This window comes from Muscardinus avellanarius (genome assembly GCF_963383645.1).
Source record: "Muscardinus avellanarius genome assembly, chromosome: 2".
NCBI classification, from domain to species: domain Eukaryota; kingdom Metazoa; phylum Chordata; class Mammalia; order Rodentia; family Gliridae; genus Muscardinus; species Muscardinus avellanarius.
Genome location: NC_137787.1, coordinates 67,136,781 through 67,151,142, shown reverse-complemented (window position 1 = coordinate 67,151,142; position 14,362 = coordinate 67,136,781). Strand labels below are relative to the sequence as shown.

At 37.7% G+C, this 14,362-nt stretch overlaps 1 protein-coding gene across 2 annotated transcripts in view; it reads left to right on the top strand.

The window, feature by feature from the left end:
* Positions 1-14,362, top strand: part of CERS6 (ceramide synthase 6) — a gene marked incomplete at both ends in the record, with an annotated part of 306,258 nt that overhangs the window by 157,152 nt on the left and 134,744 nt on the right. For both annotated transcript variants that reach the window (XM_080719887.1, XM_080719886.1), the window contains one exon: positions 9,486-9,543. In XM_080719887.1, the coding sequence (XP_080576013.1) occupies positions 9,486-9,543 (58 nt within the window). The remainder of the gene's footprint in view (positions 1-9,485; positions 9,544-14,362) is intronic.

Sequence of the window (14,362 nt, the reverse complement as noted above, 5' to 3'; positions counted from 1 at the left end):
GTAAAATTTGATTTCTCTACAGTGGTAAATGTAATATTGCAGCCGGACGTGGTGGCACATGCTTGTAATCCCCACGTTTGGGAGGCGAAGACAGGAGGATTGCATAGGCTCGAAGCCAGCCTCAGCTGCTTAGTGAGGCTCTGAGCAACTTAGTGAGACCCTGTTTCCAAATAAAATATAAAACAGGTCTGGCAGTATAGCCCGGATGGTAGAAAGCCTCTGGGTTCCACCCCCAGTACCCCCCCCCAAAATGTAATATTGACTTCTCAGACTAGGCAGTATATAGATCATCTGCTGAGCTTTTTTCTGACACTTTTGGTGAAATAATTAATTTCCAGTCTTGACTTCAAGATGTAAATGAGGGAAACCTAGTGTGAAAATGGGGAGACTTTTTTTTTTTTTTTTTTTTTTTTTACAAATGGCCTATAAATGTAGGTAAGTCACAGCCCTCTGGATCCATGTCCTCATCGGTAGTACAGGATGGTAAATGACTCCCAAGGTCCTACCTATGTGTTTAGCAGATTCCCTTGCTCAAGAGAATTTAAAAATGGAGGATTGGAGACCTCAAATTTCTGTGCACAGAGATATACTAAATTTATAGTAAAGCTCCAGTCACACCAAATTTTTCCTTCTGTCAGCCATTTTCTGGTAGGGTAAGCAGTCTACATTCACACCAACTCTGAATAGCACTCTAGCTAAGCCATTTCCCTTTGTGTGTTTTACATTAGGTTGAGAAAGGAAGAGAAGGCAACAGAGAAGTCTCTTTCACTCTCCTTCCTTAGCAAGGAAGGGAGCTAAAACCGAAAGAACAGCTGTCAGAGTGGTCCCACTGATTTTTATGTGTTGCAGTGGGAGCAAGAGCTGTGATGTTACTCACAGTATAAAGATATATTTTATGTGTTAAAGTCATCAATATTTAGCATGAAGAAATATGGTCCCTGGAATCAAAATGGCTTGGGTTTGAATCCAAAATCTACCACTTGTCAACTGCATCTTTTGGTGAGATACTTAAGTTCTATCTTCTTACCTATATGATGGCAGCGACAGCAGTATCTATCCCATAGGGTTCTCATAAAGGGGTAAGTAACTTATTAATGTTACGATTCCTATGATGGTATAAGGCACAAAGTAAGTGCAGCTATCATTATTGTTTTGTAAAAAAAAAATACTATCTTTAAAGAAAAACCTCCTATGAATAAAAATAACCTCACCAAGATAACAATTTCTCTGAAGCTAGAAACTCTAATGTTTCACATTAGAACTTTGTGGAAGTAATTGTGTCAGAAATACTGTGGAAACTCTTTTGGAGTTAAAAAAAAAAAGTAAATCTAGTTATATTTGACTAGAGAAGTATAAAATATGAATGAAATATGTCGTGGCTTTGTTTATATTTTATGAAAGTCACCAGGTATGAGTTTTGAATGTAAAAATAGATACTTTGTCTACTTTGTGCTTAGAAGTAAAATAATAGATTTATGTATTTTAAAATATCTGTAAACAAAACTTATAATAACTTATTCCTAAATATAACCTACTCATTTATCAACTTGTAACTTTAGTTTGTAATAATTTCTAAGATATAACAGAACAATTTATATTAAATGTTAAATTTTGTGACAGAAAATTCATGCTATGGATAAAAGCTCTACTTCATTTTTATTTCTGTATTTGATAAGAGATAAGTTAATTTTATTTGTTCATTTTTGTTTAGTTAATGAAGAGCTGAAATAAGAAAGGTCTCAAAATTAATTAAATTTTAGAATAAAAAGAACCATACACGTATTTTATGCTCTAATAATATGTCCTAGTTTGTGTCAGATAGCAGTATTTTTTTTTGTTACTTAGACCATCCCATAGATGACTGTCTTCAATTCCAAATTCTTATTTTATTGATTATTTTAAAAATTGCATTGTCAGTATTTGCCTTACCGCCCTTGTTCTTGTTCATATTTGTGTAGTTTCTGAAAATAGCTGCTAAGTTATTTGATCAAGGACTAGTTCAGTTAATGTAAACTTCAAAGTACATAAATGGAGGGAGCACACAGATGCTTAATGAAAACGTGGAGGTCAATTTAGGAGCTATTCTTTGCAAGGTATTATTTGCTGTCAGAAGTGCAAAGATAAATAAGACTCAGTCTTACTCGTTTAAACTTCTAAGCAAGCCAGAGGTTTGTGGCTGTAGCCAAAGGTGAGCAAAGTAAGTAAAGAAAATAAATAGAATAGAATTACAGTGCTTTCCCTGTTGCAACCTTCGGAGAAGATAGCTTCCTGGAAGGAACAGCGTTGGACATTGATCCCGAGAGAGGATAGTGTTGCAGGAGGAAGAGTGATGAGTGGATGAGTGGGTGGGATGGAGAAGGGCCCCTGGTGTAACTACAGTGACTCCTGCATGCTGCCCTGCCTTCTAGAATGGCAAGCTGAGCTGAGCTCAGGGGTCCCCTCTGGCTGTTTATTACTGCCTCTGCCTCTTCTATGGTTTAGGAGCCCTATACCATTTGAGTGATACCTGGCCACAAGACAAAATAGCTCAATGTTCTGATTCCCTGAGTTTATGGCATATTTGACTAGCCTTAATTTTTAACAAAAGATCCCTATTAAGCCTTGTTGTATAAGGATGATAAACCAGGCTCAGTGGTGGATTTTACTAGCTTCTTATTCTGGTTTCCAGATTTGATGGATATAAAGGGTGTCTGTGTCCAAGCAAATGAAGCAGGGCATGCTGACTCCACTAGACAATGAAATGTGCTTTAATTCTGAGGCATTTGAAAGAGGCCTTTAGATAAATGACACTGTGTGGCCTTAGACAGGCTAATCCTTAGGCCTCTGTGGCAAGTCAGGTTTCTGTCCTTCACAGTTGCTTCCTCATCCGGAGTCTTCCTGGGATTTTGTGGTCCTTCTGAGCATCCTCTGTGGACAGCTTAGGATTCAGCTCCTGCTGCTTCTGCTTGCTAAGCTAACCTTCCCCTCTGCTTCCCAGGCTGCAGAATGGGGTGGCTATCCTGCATTTCTGTCCTTGGGAGTTAATGCTGTGCTTGACAGAATCCATCTTCTGCTAGTTTCAATGGTACATTCATAAAGGTACAGGAGAAAATGTGTGTTCAGTATACCATTTTTAACGAGAAGTCATCTTTAAATTATTATTAAAAATTCTTAACTCTTTTTCTCTTGCTGTCAAAACAGCAGTTTCTTTCAAAATTTTTCTCTAAGAATGAATTTTTTTTTTTTTTTGTAGAACTGAGGATTGAACCCAGGGGCATTCTACCTCCAAGCTTTACCCCCAGCCCAAGTTTTTATTCTTTATTTTGAAACAGGGTCTTGCTAGGTTGCAGAAGGCATTACTAAGTAGTGGAGGCTGGTCGTAAACCTGTGATTCTCCTGTCTCAGCCTCCCAAATATTGGGATTACAAGCATGTGCCACCACTCCCAGCATTAAATTTTTCTTTCTTATTTCCTGTTTTTGTTAATATAGTTTGATTATTGACCCATTGATATTAGTGTTTTATATTATTCCTTAATAACAGTATCATTTAATTTCGCAATGGAATTTAAGAAAATTGTTCATGTTACTAATGATATAGTCTTTTTATTCTAAAATTATATTTTTAGAATTCTTAACTTTTATTGGTGAGTTGCAATTGGCCTGATTTTTTGTTTTAGTAAAGGTTAATGAGTATTACATTTTCAGAGCCTCTGAGTATATCTTTCAAATTTCATTACCAATGAAAGGTAGTTTGGCCAGCAGTAGCTTTCTTTGATCCAGTCTTCTATTTTCTGGCATTTATTATTGTGTAGAAGAAAGTCAAGACCAACATGGCATTTGTTGTTTGATGCTGACTCATTTTCATTTGTATGTTGATTTGCATATATTTGCATTTCTGAATATTGAAGAATGATTTTTTAAAACTTTTTTCCTAGGATTCAAAAATTTTGTCAGGCCGTGTGTGGTGGCACACGCTTGTAATCCCCATACTTGGGAGGAGGAGACAGGAGGATTACGCAGGTTTGAAGCCAGCCTCCCTAGCTTAAGTGACCCTGTTTCCAAATAAAAATATAAAAAATAGGTGTCTGGGAGTATAGCCCGGAGGTAGAAGGGTTTCCAGGAACCCCAGTACCACCAAAAAAAAAAAAAAATTGTCAGAAGGTAGCTGGGAATTGATATTATTTGGAGTCTAGTTTGCCCTTTTTACAGCTTAAAATTTTTCAAATATATCTTTGATTATTACTTTTATTTCAATTCTTTACTTATATTTTCTCAGATACAGTTGCAATTGATTTTTTCTTGTCCCCCAGCTCTAGGATCTTTTTCCATCTGTTGGCCTTATGAGGCTGTTAATCCTCTATATTAGTGAGTTAATCTCCACTGTGTTTCTTCTGCATTTCCGTTTCTATGTGCATAATAATGCTGTACTTTTTGGGGGGAATCTTGTAATGCTTGTGTTTCACCTATAATAACCTCTTTTTTATCTTATCCAGAAGTCTTTTATTGATTTACAACTTTCTATTTTCCTCCTCCTCCTCCTCCTCCTCCTCCTCCTCCTCCTCCTCCTCCTCCTCCTCCTCCTTCTTCTTTTTTTTTGATGGTACTGGGGTTCCTGGAACCCCTTTTACCTCCAGGCTACACTCCCAGGCCTATTTTATACTTTTTATTTGGAAACAGGGTCTCTTAAGCCAGCACAGCAGGCTTCGAACTTGTAGGAGCTTCCTGTCTCTGCCTCCCAAGTGCGGGGATTACAAGCGTGCACCACCATGCCCAACTCTATCTTCTTGTATCATACTGACAATGCCAAATACTTTCCTAAAAATTACTTCTGATTCCTGTAGGAAGTCATCTTTAGGAGGCCGTTCTTCTGTTAAATCTTTAGCATGCTGTTTACTCCCCATAGTCAGTACAACTTAGTAGACCAGTGCTGACATTTAGTGATTATATTTACTCCTGAATTTGGAATTCTCCATCTAGACCAGCTCACACAGAGGAAAACGGGTTTCCTATGGTCCTATTGTCTGTCCCCATCTGTTAGTAAAAGTCCATCTTGTAGATCTTTGATTTTATATTAGGTTGATGTTCATAGGCTCAAACCCATTCTATTTATTTATTTATTTATTTATTTATTTATTTATTTATTTATTTTTGGTGATACGTGGGGGGGGGGGTTGAACTCAGGGGCTTTCTAGCTCTGGGCTATACTCCCAGACCTATTTTCTATTTATTTGGAAACAGGGTCTCACTAAGTTGCTGAGAGTCTCACTAAGTGGCTGAGGCTGGCCTCAAACCTTTGATTATCCCATCTCAGCCTTGCAAGTTTTAGGATTATAGGCATGCATACCCATGCCCAGATAATGAAGGGTTCGAGACTCACCCACCAACCCAAATAGCAAAGGACTCACAAGAGATGTAAAATCAAGCAGTGTTTATTGTGCTGCAGCTCTGTCCCGGCAAGCCAGGGGTCGAGACCAAGACACTAACCACCCAGCACTCTTCAGGGAGTTATAGGCTGCCAGAGAGTTGCCCTGGCCAAGCCGCAATCCCTTAAGCAGGTGAGGGGGTGAGGTCAAGGCTCGACCCCGAGCTCACTGAGGGCTCTGAATTTATAGCCAGAATAGGGAGTGGTTACATACATCAGAGCCCGCCAAGAACAGGATACATCCAATCAAATAAATTGGTAAACAATTACAGCAAATAATTTTAAAAATAAACACACACACACCTAATTCACAGCAAATAAATTCAAAGAGCTGCCTTTCTATGTCATTGCCCGCCAAGAGTCTGAGGCGGGGTATGCACCCATGCTTCAGGAGCTATCTCTGACTAGCAGATGTTTCCTAATAAATGAGGAAGTTACAAGCTTCTCAGAGCAAAGGAACTTATAAAACTATTTAAACTTTCTATAGCATTCATATATATTCCAAAAGCACTTTAAACATCACACACTTTTCAAGCATTTCAAACATGAAAGGTTACTTTTAACATTTTTAAGAAAAGGAACTATGTTCGGACATTCTCTGATCCTATGCGTAAGCAATTTACAAAAGCCAAGAGCAAGCAAATTATTAATAAAAACAGGAACTTGTCAATCAACTAAAATCTTACAAGTTACTACATTCTGCATTCAAGCATCTTACTTATCTGAATTCCTTAATATCACTCTTAATATTATTCTATCCTAATCTTAACTCTATATACTATTATCTTATTCTATATTTTAATTCTACATTCTACTTTCTTAATCCTAACAAGGGAGAAGGCTTCTCTAACTAAATTCCCATGTTGGAGGGAAAATTCTTCTTACAGCATTCCTACAGATAAACCATTTTTTCTTAATTTATTTTTATTGGTGCATTGTAATCATATATCACATTGGAATACAAGACTTGAGAGGATATACAAGCACACATCATCCAATTAGCCCTCATCCAGCCCCCATCCCATTCCCTCCCCCTCCCTAGATCCCATGCTTGTTTGATTAACTTTGATACATTTGTTTATGTACCTCCTGCATTTTAAAGAGGCTCCATCCTCCCCTATTCCATACCCTCTGATTGGTTACCTTCTGATTGCTTCACTTCTGATTGCTTCACTATAGGGCCCTTTCTATAGCTCGACCTCTTCTGTTGCCCCTTTCCTCCTAGTTATTGCTGATTAGGGGAAGCATCTGGTTTTTGCAAGTACCCATCCCACTCTTGACTGCCCCAGTAGTGGCCTGGCTACCCAGTGGACTGATCCAGACCTTGCTGGCTCAAGCAGCAGCCTTGCCTCATGGGAGGCCCCAATTCTGGTCTCGCTGGCCCCAGCACCAGCCTAGCCTTAAGGCAGTCTTCGTCCCAGCCTCACTGACTCTGACACCGGCCTAACCCCTCGACAGACTCCTATGCTGGCTTCGCTGGCCCCAGCACTGGCCTAACCCCTCGGCAGGCTCCGATCCCGGCCTCAGTAGCGGCCTTGCCTCACGGCAGACTCCGATCCTGGCCTCACTGGCCCCGGCACCGGCCTAACCCCTCGGTAGTCTCCGATCCGAGCCTTGGAGGCCCCAGCACCGGCCTTGCCTCATGGCAGGCTCCGATCCCGGCCTCGCTGGCCCCAGCTCCAGCCTAATCCCTTTTTAGAGATTATTTAAAAGAGGTCCTATATCAGAGGCTGACAACAAGCATTTAAAATTGTAACTTATATGAAACTCCACAAATAAGGCTTTTTTTTCATGTTGCAAAGTACTTAAAAATCTTGCTTCCTGCAGATATCTCATAAAAATAAATTCTGCCTTGGAAATATTCATCATGAGTTGTTATTCAAATGATGGAGGCATCAATATTCCTGTAATAGAACCTGTGTCTTATGAAAACCAGGTCTTTTAGTGATGAAATAAAATCAACATAAGTAAAGGTAGAAATTCCAATGATTTTTATAAAGTTTTATTATACATAAATGCTGCCTGACAATGCCTATAACAAGTCTTAGAACTGAAACAGCTTTTATAAATTATTTAATAAAGTAGTTGCAAATTCAGTTGCTTCCCAGAGGCCAGAAAAGTAAGAAAACCTTGTGAAGTAGGCTTGTTGAATGCAGTAAGGAGGGAGGGATTAGAGGAAAGTCGAGATTATCTGCTTCACTAAATGCTTGCGTGATCACTATAGTATAAATGTGCTCTCCTATTATATAGAGAGAAATGAGGTCAAGGGATATTAACAGATTTGCACAAAGTTAGAAGAATTTATGCTGGTTAAGCAGAACCAGCTTCATAATATGCCAGGGCCAATGCAAAATAAAACTGAGGTCCCTGTTCAGCAGTTATTAACAATATCAAAAGGGTGACAGCAGAGAATTTAAATCAAGCCTGGGGCCCTGTGTAAATGCTCTAGTCACATGCTCATGAAGCCAGCCAGCCCCAGTTGTCATGTTTGATCTAGATTCAGCTCACCCAACAGAAAGAAGTAGATGCTCTCACCTGCAGCTGCCGCGTGAAGCTGATCGTGGAGAAAAGGAATTTTTTTTACTTCAATATAAACTATATGTTATACTTCAATATAAACTATATCTATTTTATAAGCATATAAAATGTAATGAAGCATCTTTATTTATAAGAGGGCTTTTGTATGAGTTTTTGGAGTCATCGCTTTTTATTATTGTTTGGAACTTCTGTCAGTTTTTACTGTTACTTCTTGAATTCATATTTTATAAGGTATTAGTTGAAGGCTTTCATCCTGGAAGTCCAAAGCTCTTCTCCAAAAGTTAGTGCTGACTGAAGTCCAGAGTGCGTGAAAAGTTGGTCAGCCTGGAAATGAATCTGAAAGAATAAGGACACGGGTGTCTGAGTTGGGTCTAACTCAGCTATTTGAGGCACGATACTGTTATCCTTTCTTCTTAACATATAATTGTCATTTCTGTCAGATATCTTTGTATATAATTTGAATAATCTCCTAAAATTGCCTTTTATTATTACCTTATTTGAAATTTTTACATGGTTTGCAAGCACAAAAAGCAAGTTGCATTCCCATGGACTGAAATTGACTGTTATTTTCTCCTTCGTATTTATTTACAACTTATAACCCAATGTTCCACTAACAACATGACCTCACAATTGCTATTTATTGGAAGAAATTCAGCCTTTTTTTGTGTGTGTGGCTCTGGGGATTCTATTTCTGGGCTACACTCCCAGCCCTATTTTATTTTGTATTTTGAAGCAGGTCCTCACTAAGTTGCTGAGGCTAGCCATAAATCTCCTGTCCTCTTGTCTCAGCCTCCGAAGCACTAGAATTATAGGCATGTACCACCACGTCTGGCTTCCAGCCAGCTTTAAATAGCACAGCTATTCAAACTCAGAAAGTACAAGAAATACAATTGGGAACTGAGTTCTAGGGCAAGAGGGTTTTATGTAATGAATAAATAGACAAATATGCCTTATGTCTTACAATATTTAAAGTACTTAAATCCTTTAACATCAAAAGAAAAAAAACTTAAAAATAAAGAAAACTATTTCTCACTAAAAATGTTAAGTCTATCAGCTGGACTTATAATTTAGGATAGTATAAGATTCGTTTTTATAGTTTTAACTTTATTTTTTAGAGTATATATCTGCCTTTCTTTAGCAACATTCATAATAATATCGATAAACATTTGTTTAAAAATACTAAGAAAAAGCTGAGCATGGTGATGCACACCTGTAATCTAGTACTTGGGAGGCTGAAATAGGAGGATTACAGGTTCAAGGCCAGCTTCAGTAACTTAGTGAGACCATCAGCAACTTCGGGAGACTCTGTTTCAAAATAAAAAAATATTCAGGCATGGCAGCACATGCCTGTAATTCCAGTACTTTGGAGGCTGAGACAAGACGATCACAGGTCCAAGACCAGTCTCAGGAACTTAGCAAGGCCTTCAGCAACTTAGTGAAACTCTGTTTTAAAATACAAAAATAAACTCCTTTCCCAACCATGTTTCAGGATATGCTATGAAATATAAAAAGCACATGTAATCGATTTTTTTTAATCTTCTACAGGTGGAGATTTTCATTTTACCTCTATGTGTTTACCTATGGAGTCCGCTTCCTGAAAAAGGTAGGACCTATCAAATTACTTTATATAATTAGTTATGTAGCTATAAGACATCTAATTTTTTTATTTTTTATTGGTACACTGTACTAATACATCATAGTGGGATACAAACTTTTGTAGACATACATGCACACATCGTCCAGTCAGCCCCCACCTGATCCCCACCCCATTCTCTCCCCATCCCTCCCTCCCTTGCTTGGCTTAGTGGTTGACATCTAGTATCCAAAATTAAAAATGATAATCTCACATAACAGTTTCATTTGTCTGATACCAAGCTTTTGATGACTTAAAGATAACATTTCAATATTTCTTTTTACTTTCTTTCTTAACAGAGAATATTTTTTTTCTATTTTTTTAGGTGAAACTATCATATATTTATATATTTATTTTTCAGAAAAACAAAATCTATCCTAATATGGAAAATGGACTCTAGATACCCAAAACGATCTTGAAAAAGAACAAAGCTAGAAGATATATATTTTCTGATTTCAAACCATATAAAGCTACAGTAATTGAAACAGTGTAGTACTATTCTAAAGGCAGATATATAAACCATTGGAGTTAAATAAAAGACTAGAACTAAATTCTTTCCTATATTGTCAAGTTATTTTTGACAAGGTTTCCACGAACATTTGGTGGTGGAAATAATAATCTTTTAACTAAATACTGTTGAAACATAATAATTACATGGAAAAGAATAAAGTTGGACCCTTACCTAATCCCATATACAAATATTAACTCAAAATAGATAAAAGACCTAAATATAAATCTTAAGACTATAAACTTTTAGGAGAAAATCTGGGTCATAAAACCTCACAACATTGAAATTGGCAGTGATTTCTTGGATATGATTTCAATGGCACAGGCAACAGAAGAGTATACAAACTCCCTAAAAAATAAAAAAATATTGTATATCCAAAGACAATGTAAACAGAGTTAACAGTTACTAATAGAATGGGATAAAATATTTCCAAATGCTATATCTGAAGGTATATTAATATTCCAACTAGAAATCCTAAAAATTAACGATAAAAGCAAATAATACCATTTAGAGATAGGTAAAAGACTAACATAAATAATGAATCTCCACAGATAACAATAGTTGTCTGTTGGATGGAAACTCTTGTTTCTCTGGTTCTGGTGTGTGTTACCTATTTCTTCTTTGTAGTTAATCTCTTTGAGTATTTTCTCTAGTGCTGGTTTTGAAGACATAAATTCCTTCAGTTTCTGTTTGTCATGGAAGCTTCTTATTTTTCCATCTAATTTGATAGAAAGTTTTGCTGGGTAGGAAATTTTTGGCTGGAAGTTGTTTTCTTTCAGAGTTTGGAATATGTTACTCCAAGCCCTTCTGGCTCTCATGACTTGATTTGGGAAGTCTGGAGTGATTCTAATTGGTTTGCCTCTGAATGTCACTTGGCCCTTTGTTTTTGTTGCCTTTAAGATTCTCTGCTTGGCTTCCACATTGGTCATTTTGACAATTATGTGGCGTGGGGATCCTCTTCTCCGATCCTGTCTAAAGGGAGTTCTATAAGTGTCCTGGACCTGTGTATCAACCTCTTGCTCTATGTTTGGAAAATTACTGCTATTACTTCCTTGAAGGGATTGTTGATCCCTTTGGTTTCACTTTCTTTTCCCTCCTCTATTCCAATTATTCTTAGGTTAGCTCTCTTAAAATTGGCCCATATTTCTTCAATATCAGATTCCTGCTGTCGGATATTTTTTCCTAGATTAAAAACTATGAGTTCATTTTTGGAATGATCATCTTCTAAGAGCGAGATTCTGTTCTCCATGTGGTCTAATCGGTTGTTTGTGCTTTGAATTGAGGCCTTTACTTCATTAATTGCATCCTTTATCTCTTTTTGGCTCTCTCTGAGTTCTTTTCGAAGCACCTCTATTATTTCTACAGTGATTTTCCTGATTTGATATTCTAAAAATCTCTGAATTTCTGTTTTATCAGGTTCTGATGTTGTGGGGTTGTGGGCATTCATTGCTCCAGTGTTATTCCTCTTTCCCATGATTTCGGAAGTTTGTGCCTTCTCTGGGTTCTTCCCTTGGGTCACTATGACTTCACTTAAGGTGTTCTGGATCTCGAGTCAGTAGTATCTCAGACCCCACTACTCCTTTACTGGGTTTTATCACAGAGTCTCCGACCCAGAGAGTCGATAGAGGCTGCTTTAGACTGTGGGGGGTGCCAGGTTGCACGTTCTCCTATGGTGTGATATCTCTGCCACCGCCCCTCCCCCACTGGGTCAAGTCCCAGGGAGTACAGTACTGGGATTTCTCCTCTGTGGCCCGCAATTTGACTCACTGTTCTTGAGTACGCAGATGTAGCTGTACTGGATTCGGTGAATTCTCTGCTTCTGCCGCCGGTGGCAATATGGCGCTGCTGCCACGCCCTCGGCCGTGAGGATGGCGTATTTCTTCTTGGTTTTGATTTCCACTCTGAATCCCTGCAGCGTGTGCTGAGCTCAGCCACTGGGAGCTTTAGATTTTACCTGTGGCGAGAAATCCCGCCTGGCTGTTCTGCAGTGGCTCACCTTGGCTTGCTGTAGCAGTCCGGTGAAGTCGCCACTGCCGCCGGCAGTATGGCGCTGCTGCCGCAGCCTCGGGCGTGAGGCCGGTGTATCTCCTCTGTGGCTCTGAGCTCTGTTCTCAGTCTGCTTTCTCTCTGGAGCCTGGTGATTTTTTTGTTTCTCTGGTGATGGTGTTTTCTGGCTATGAAAGGCGCTGATTTTGTGGTAATGGAGATTAGTTGTTAGCGGGGCTCTTAAGCCCCGCTTTTCTCGGTCACCATCTTCCTGGAAGTCTCCAAGACATCTAATTTTTAAAAATATGTGACTGTATTTTAAATATAGCAGGCTTCCTAAGAGCTATTTTGATTTGACTTACAAAAATTTTTTTGCATTCCTTATAATAAATGACTTTTCAGTATCTATCTAAAATACTTTAAAAAACACATTTGTTTCTCCACTTAAAGATGTTGCTAAGTCCCATATGCATCAGGAACTTTTTTTTTTTTAATTTTATTTTATTGGTGCACTGTATTCATACATCATAGTGGGATACAAACTTTTGTAGACATACATGCACACATCGCCCAGTCAGCCCCCACCCGATCCCCACCCCATTCTCTCCCCATCCCTCCCTCCCATGCTTGGCTTAGTGGTTGACATCTAGTATTATAGCAATTTATCCAAAATTAAAAATGATAATCTCACATAAGTTTCATTTGTCTGATACCAAGCGTTTGATGATTTAAAGATAACATTTCAATATTTCTTTTTGCTTTCTTTCTTACCAGAGAATATTTTTTCTTTTTTTTTAGGTGAAACTATCATATATTTATTTTTCAGAAAAAAATCTATCCTGATATGGAATATGGACTCTAGATACCCAAAACAATCTCGAAGCAAAAACAAAGCTAGAAGATGTATATTTTCTGATTTCAAACCATATAAAGCTACAGTAATTGAAACAGTGTAGTACTGTTCTAAAGGCAGATATATAGACCATTGGAGTTAAATACAAGCCTAGAGCTAACTTCTTCCCTATATTGTCAGGTTATTTTTGACAAGGTTTCCACAAAGATTTGGTGGTGGAAATAATAATCTTTTAACTAAATATTGTTGAAAAATAATAATTACATGGAAAAGAATAAAATTGGACCCTTACCTAATCCCACATACAAGTATTAACTCAAACTAGATAAAAGACCTAAATATAAATCTTAAGACTATAAACTTTTAGGAGAAAATCTGGGTCATAAAACCTCACAACATTGAAATTGGCAGTGATTTCTTGGATATGATTTCAATGGCACAGGCAACAGAAGAGTATACAAACTCCCTAAAAAATAAAAAAATATTGTATATCCAAAGACAATGTAAACAGAGTTAAAAGTTACTAATAGAATTGGATAAAATATTTCCAAATGCTATATCTGAAGGTATATTAATATTCCAACTAGAAATCCTAAAAATTAACAACAATAAAGGCAAACAATACAATTTAGAGATAGGTAAAAGACTAACATAAATAATGAATCTCCACAGATAACCAATCTTAGTTGTCTGTTGGATGGAAACTCTTGTTTCTCTGGTTCTGGTGAGTGTTACCTATTTCTTCTTTGTAGTTAATCTCTTTGAGTATTTTCTCTAGCGCTGGTTTTGAAGACATAAATTCCTTCAGTTTCTGTTTGTCATGGAAGCTTCTTATTTCTCCATCTAATTTGATAGAAAGTTTTGCTGGATAGGAAATTTTTGGCTGGAAGTTGTTTTCTTTCAGAGTTTGGAATATGTTACTCCAAGCCCTTCTGGCTCTCATGACTTGGTTTGGGAAGTCTGGAGTGATTCTAATTGGTTTGCCTCTGAATGTCACTTGGCCCTTTGTTTTTGTTGCCTTTAAGATTCTCTGCTTGGCTTCCACATTGGTCATTTTGACAATTATATGGCGTGGGGATCCTCTTCTCGGATCCTGTCTAAAGGGAGTTCTATAAGTGTCCTGGATCTGTGTATCAACCTCTTGCTCTATATTTGGAAAATTTTCTGCTATTACTTCCTTGAAGAGATTGTTGATCCCTTTGGTATCACTTTCTTTTCCCTCCTCTATTCCAATTATTCTTAGGTTAGCTCTCTTAAGATGGGCCCATATTTCTTCAATGTCTGATTCCTGCTGTTGGATATCTTTTTCTAGATTAGAAACTATGCATTCATTTTTGGATTGCTCATCTTCTAAGAGCGAGATTCTGTTCTCCATGTGGTCTAATCGGTTGTTTGTGCTTTGAATTGAGGCCTTTACCTCATTAATTGCATCCTTTATCTCT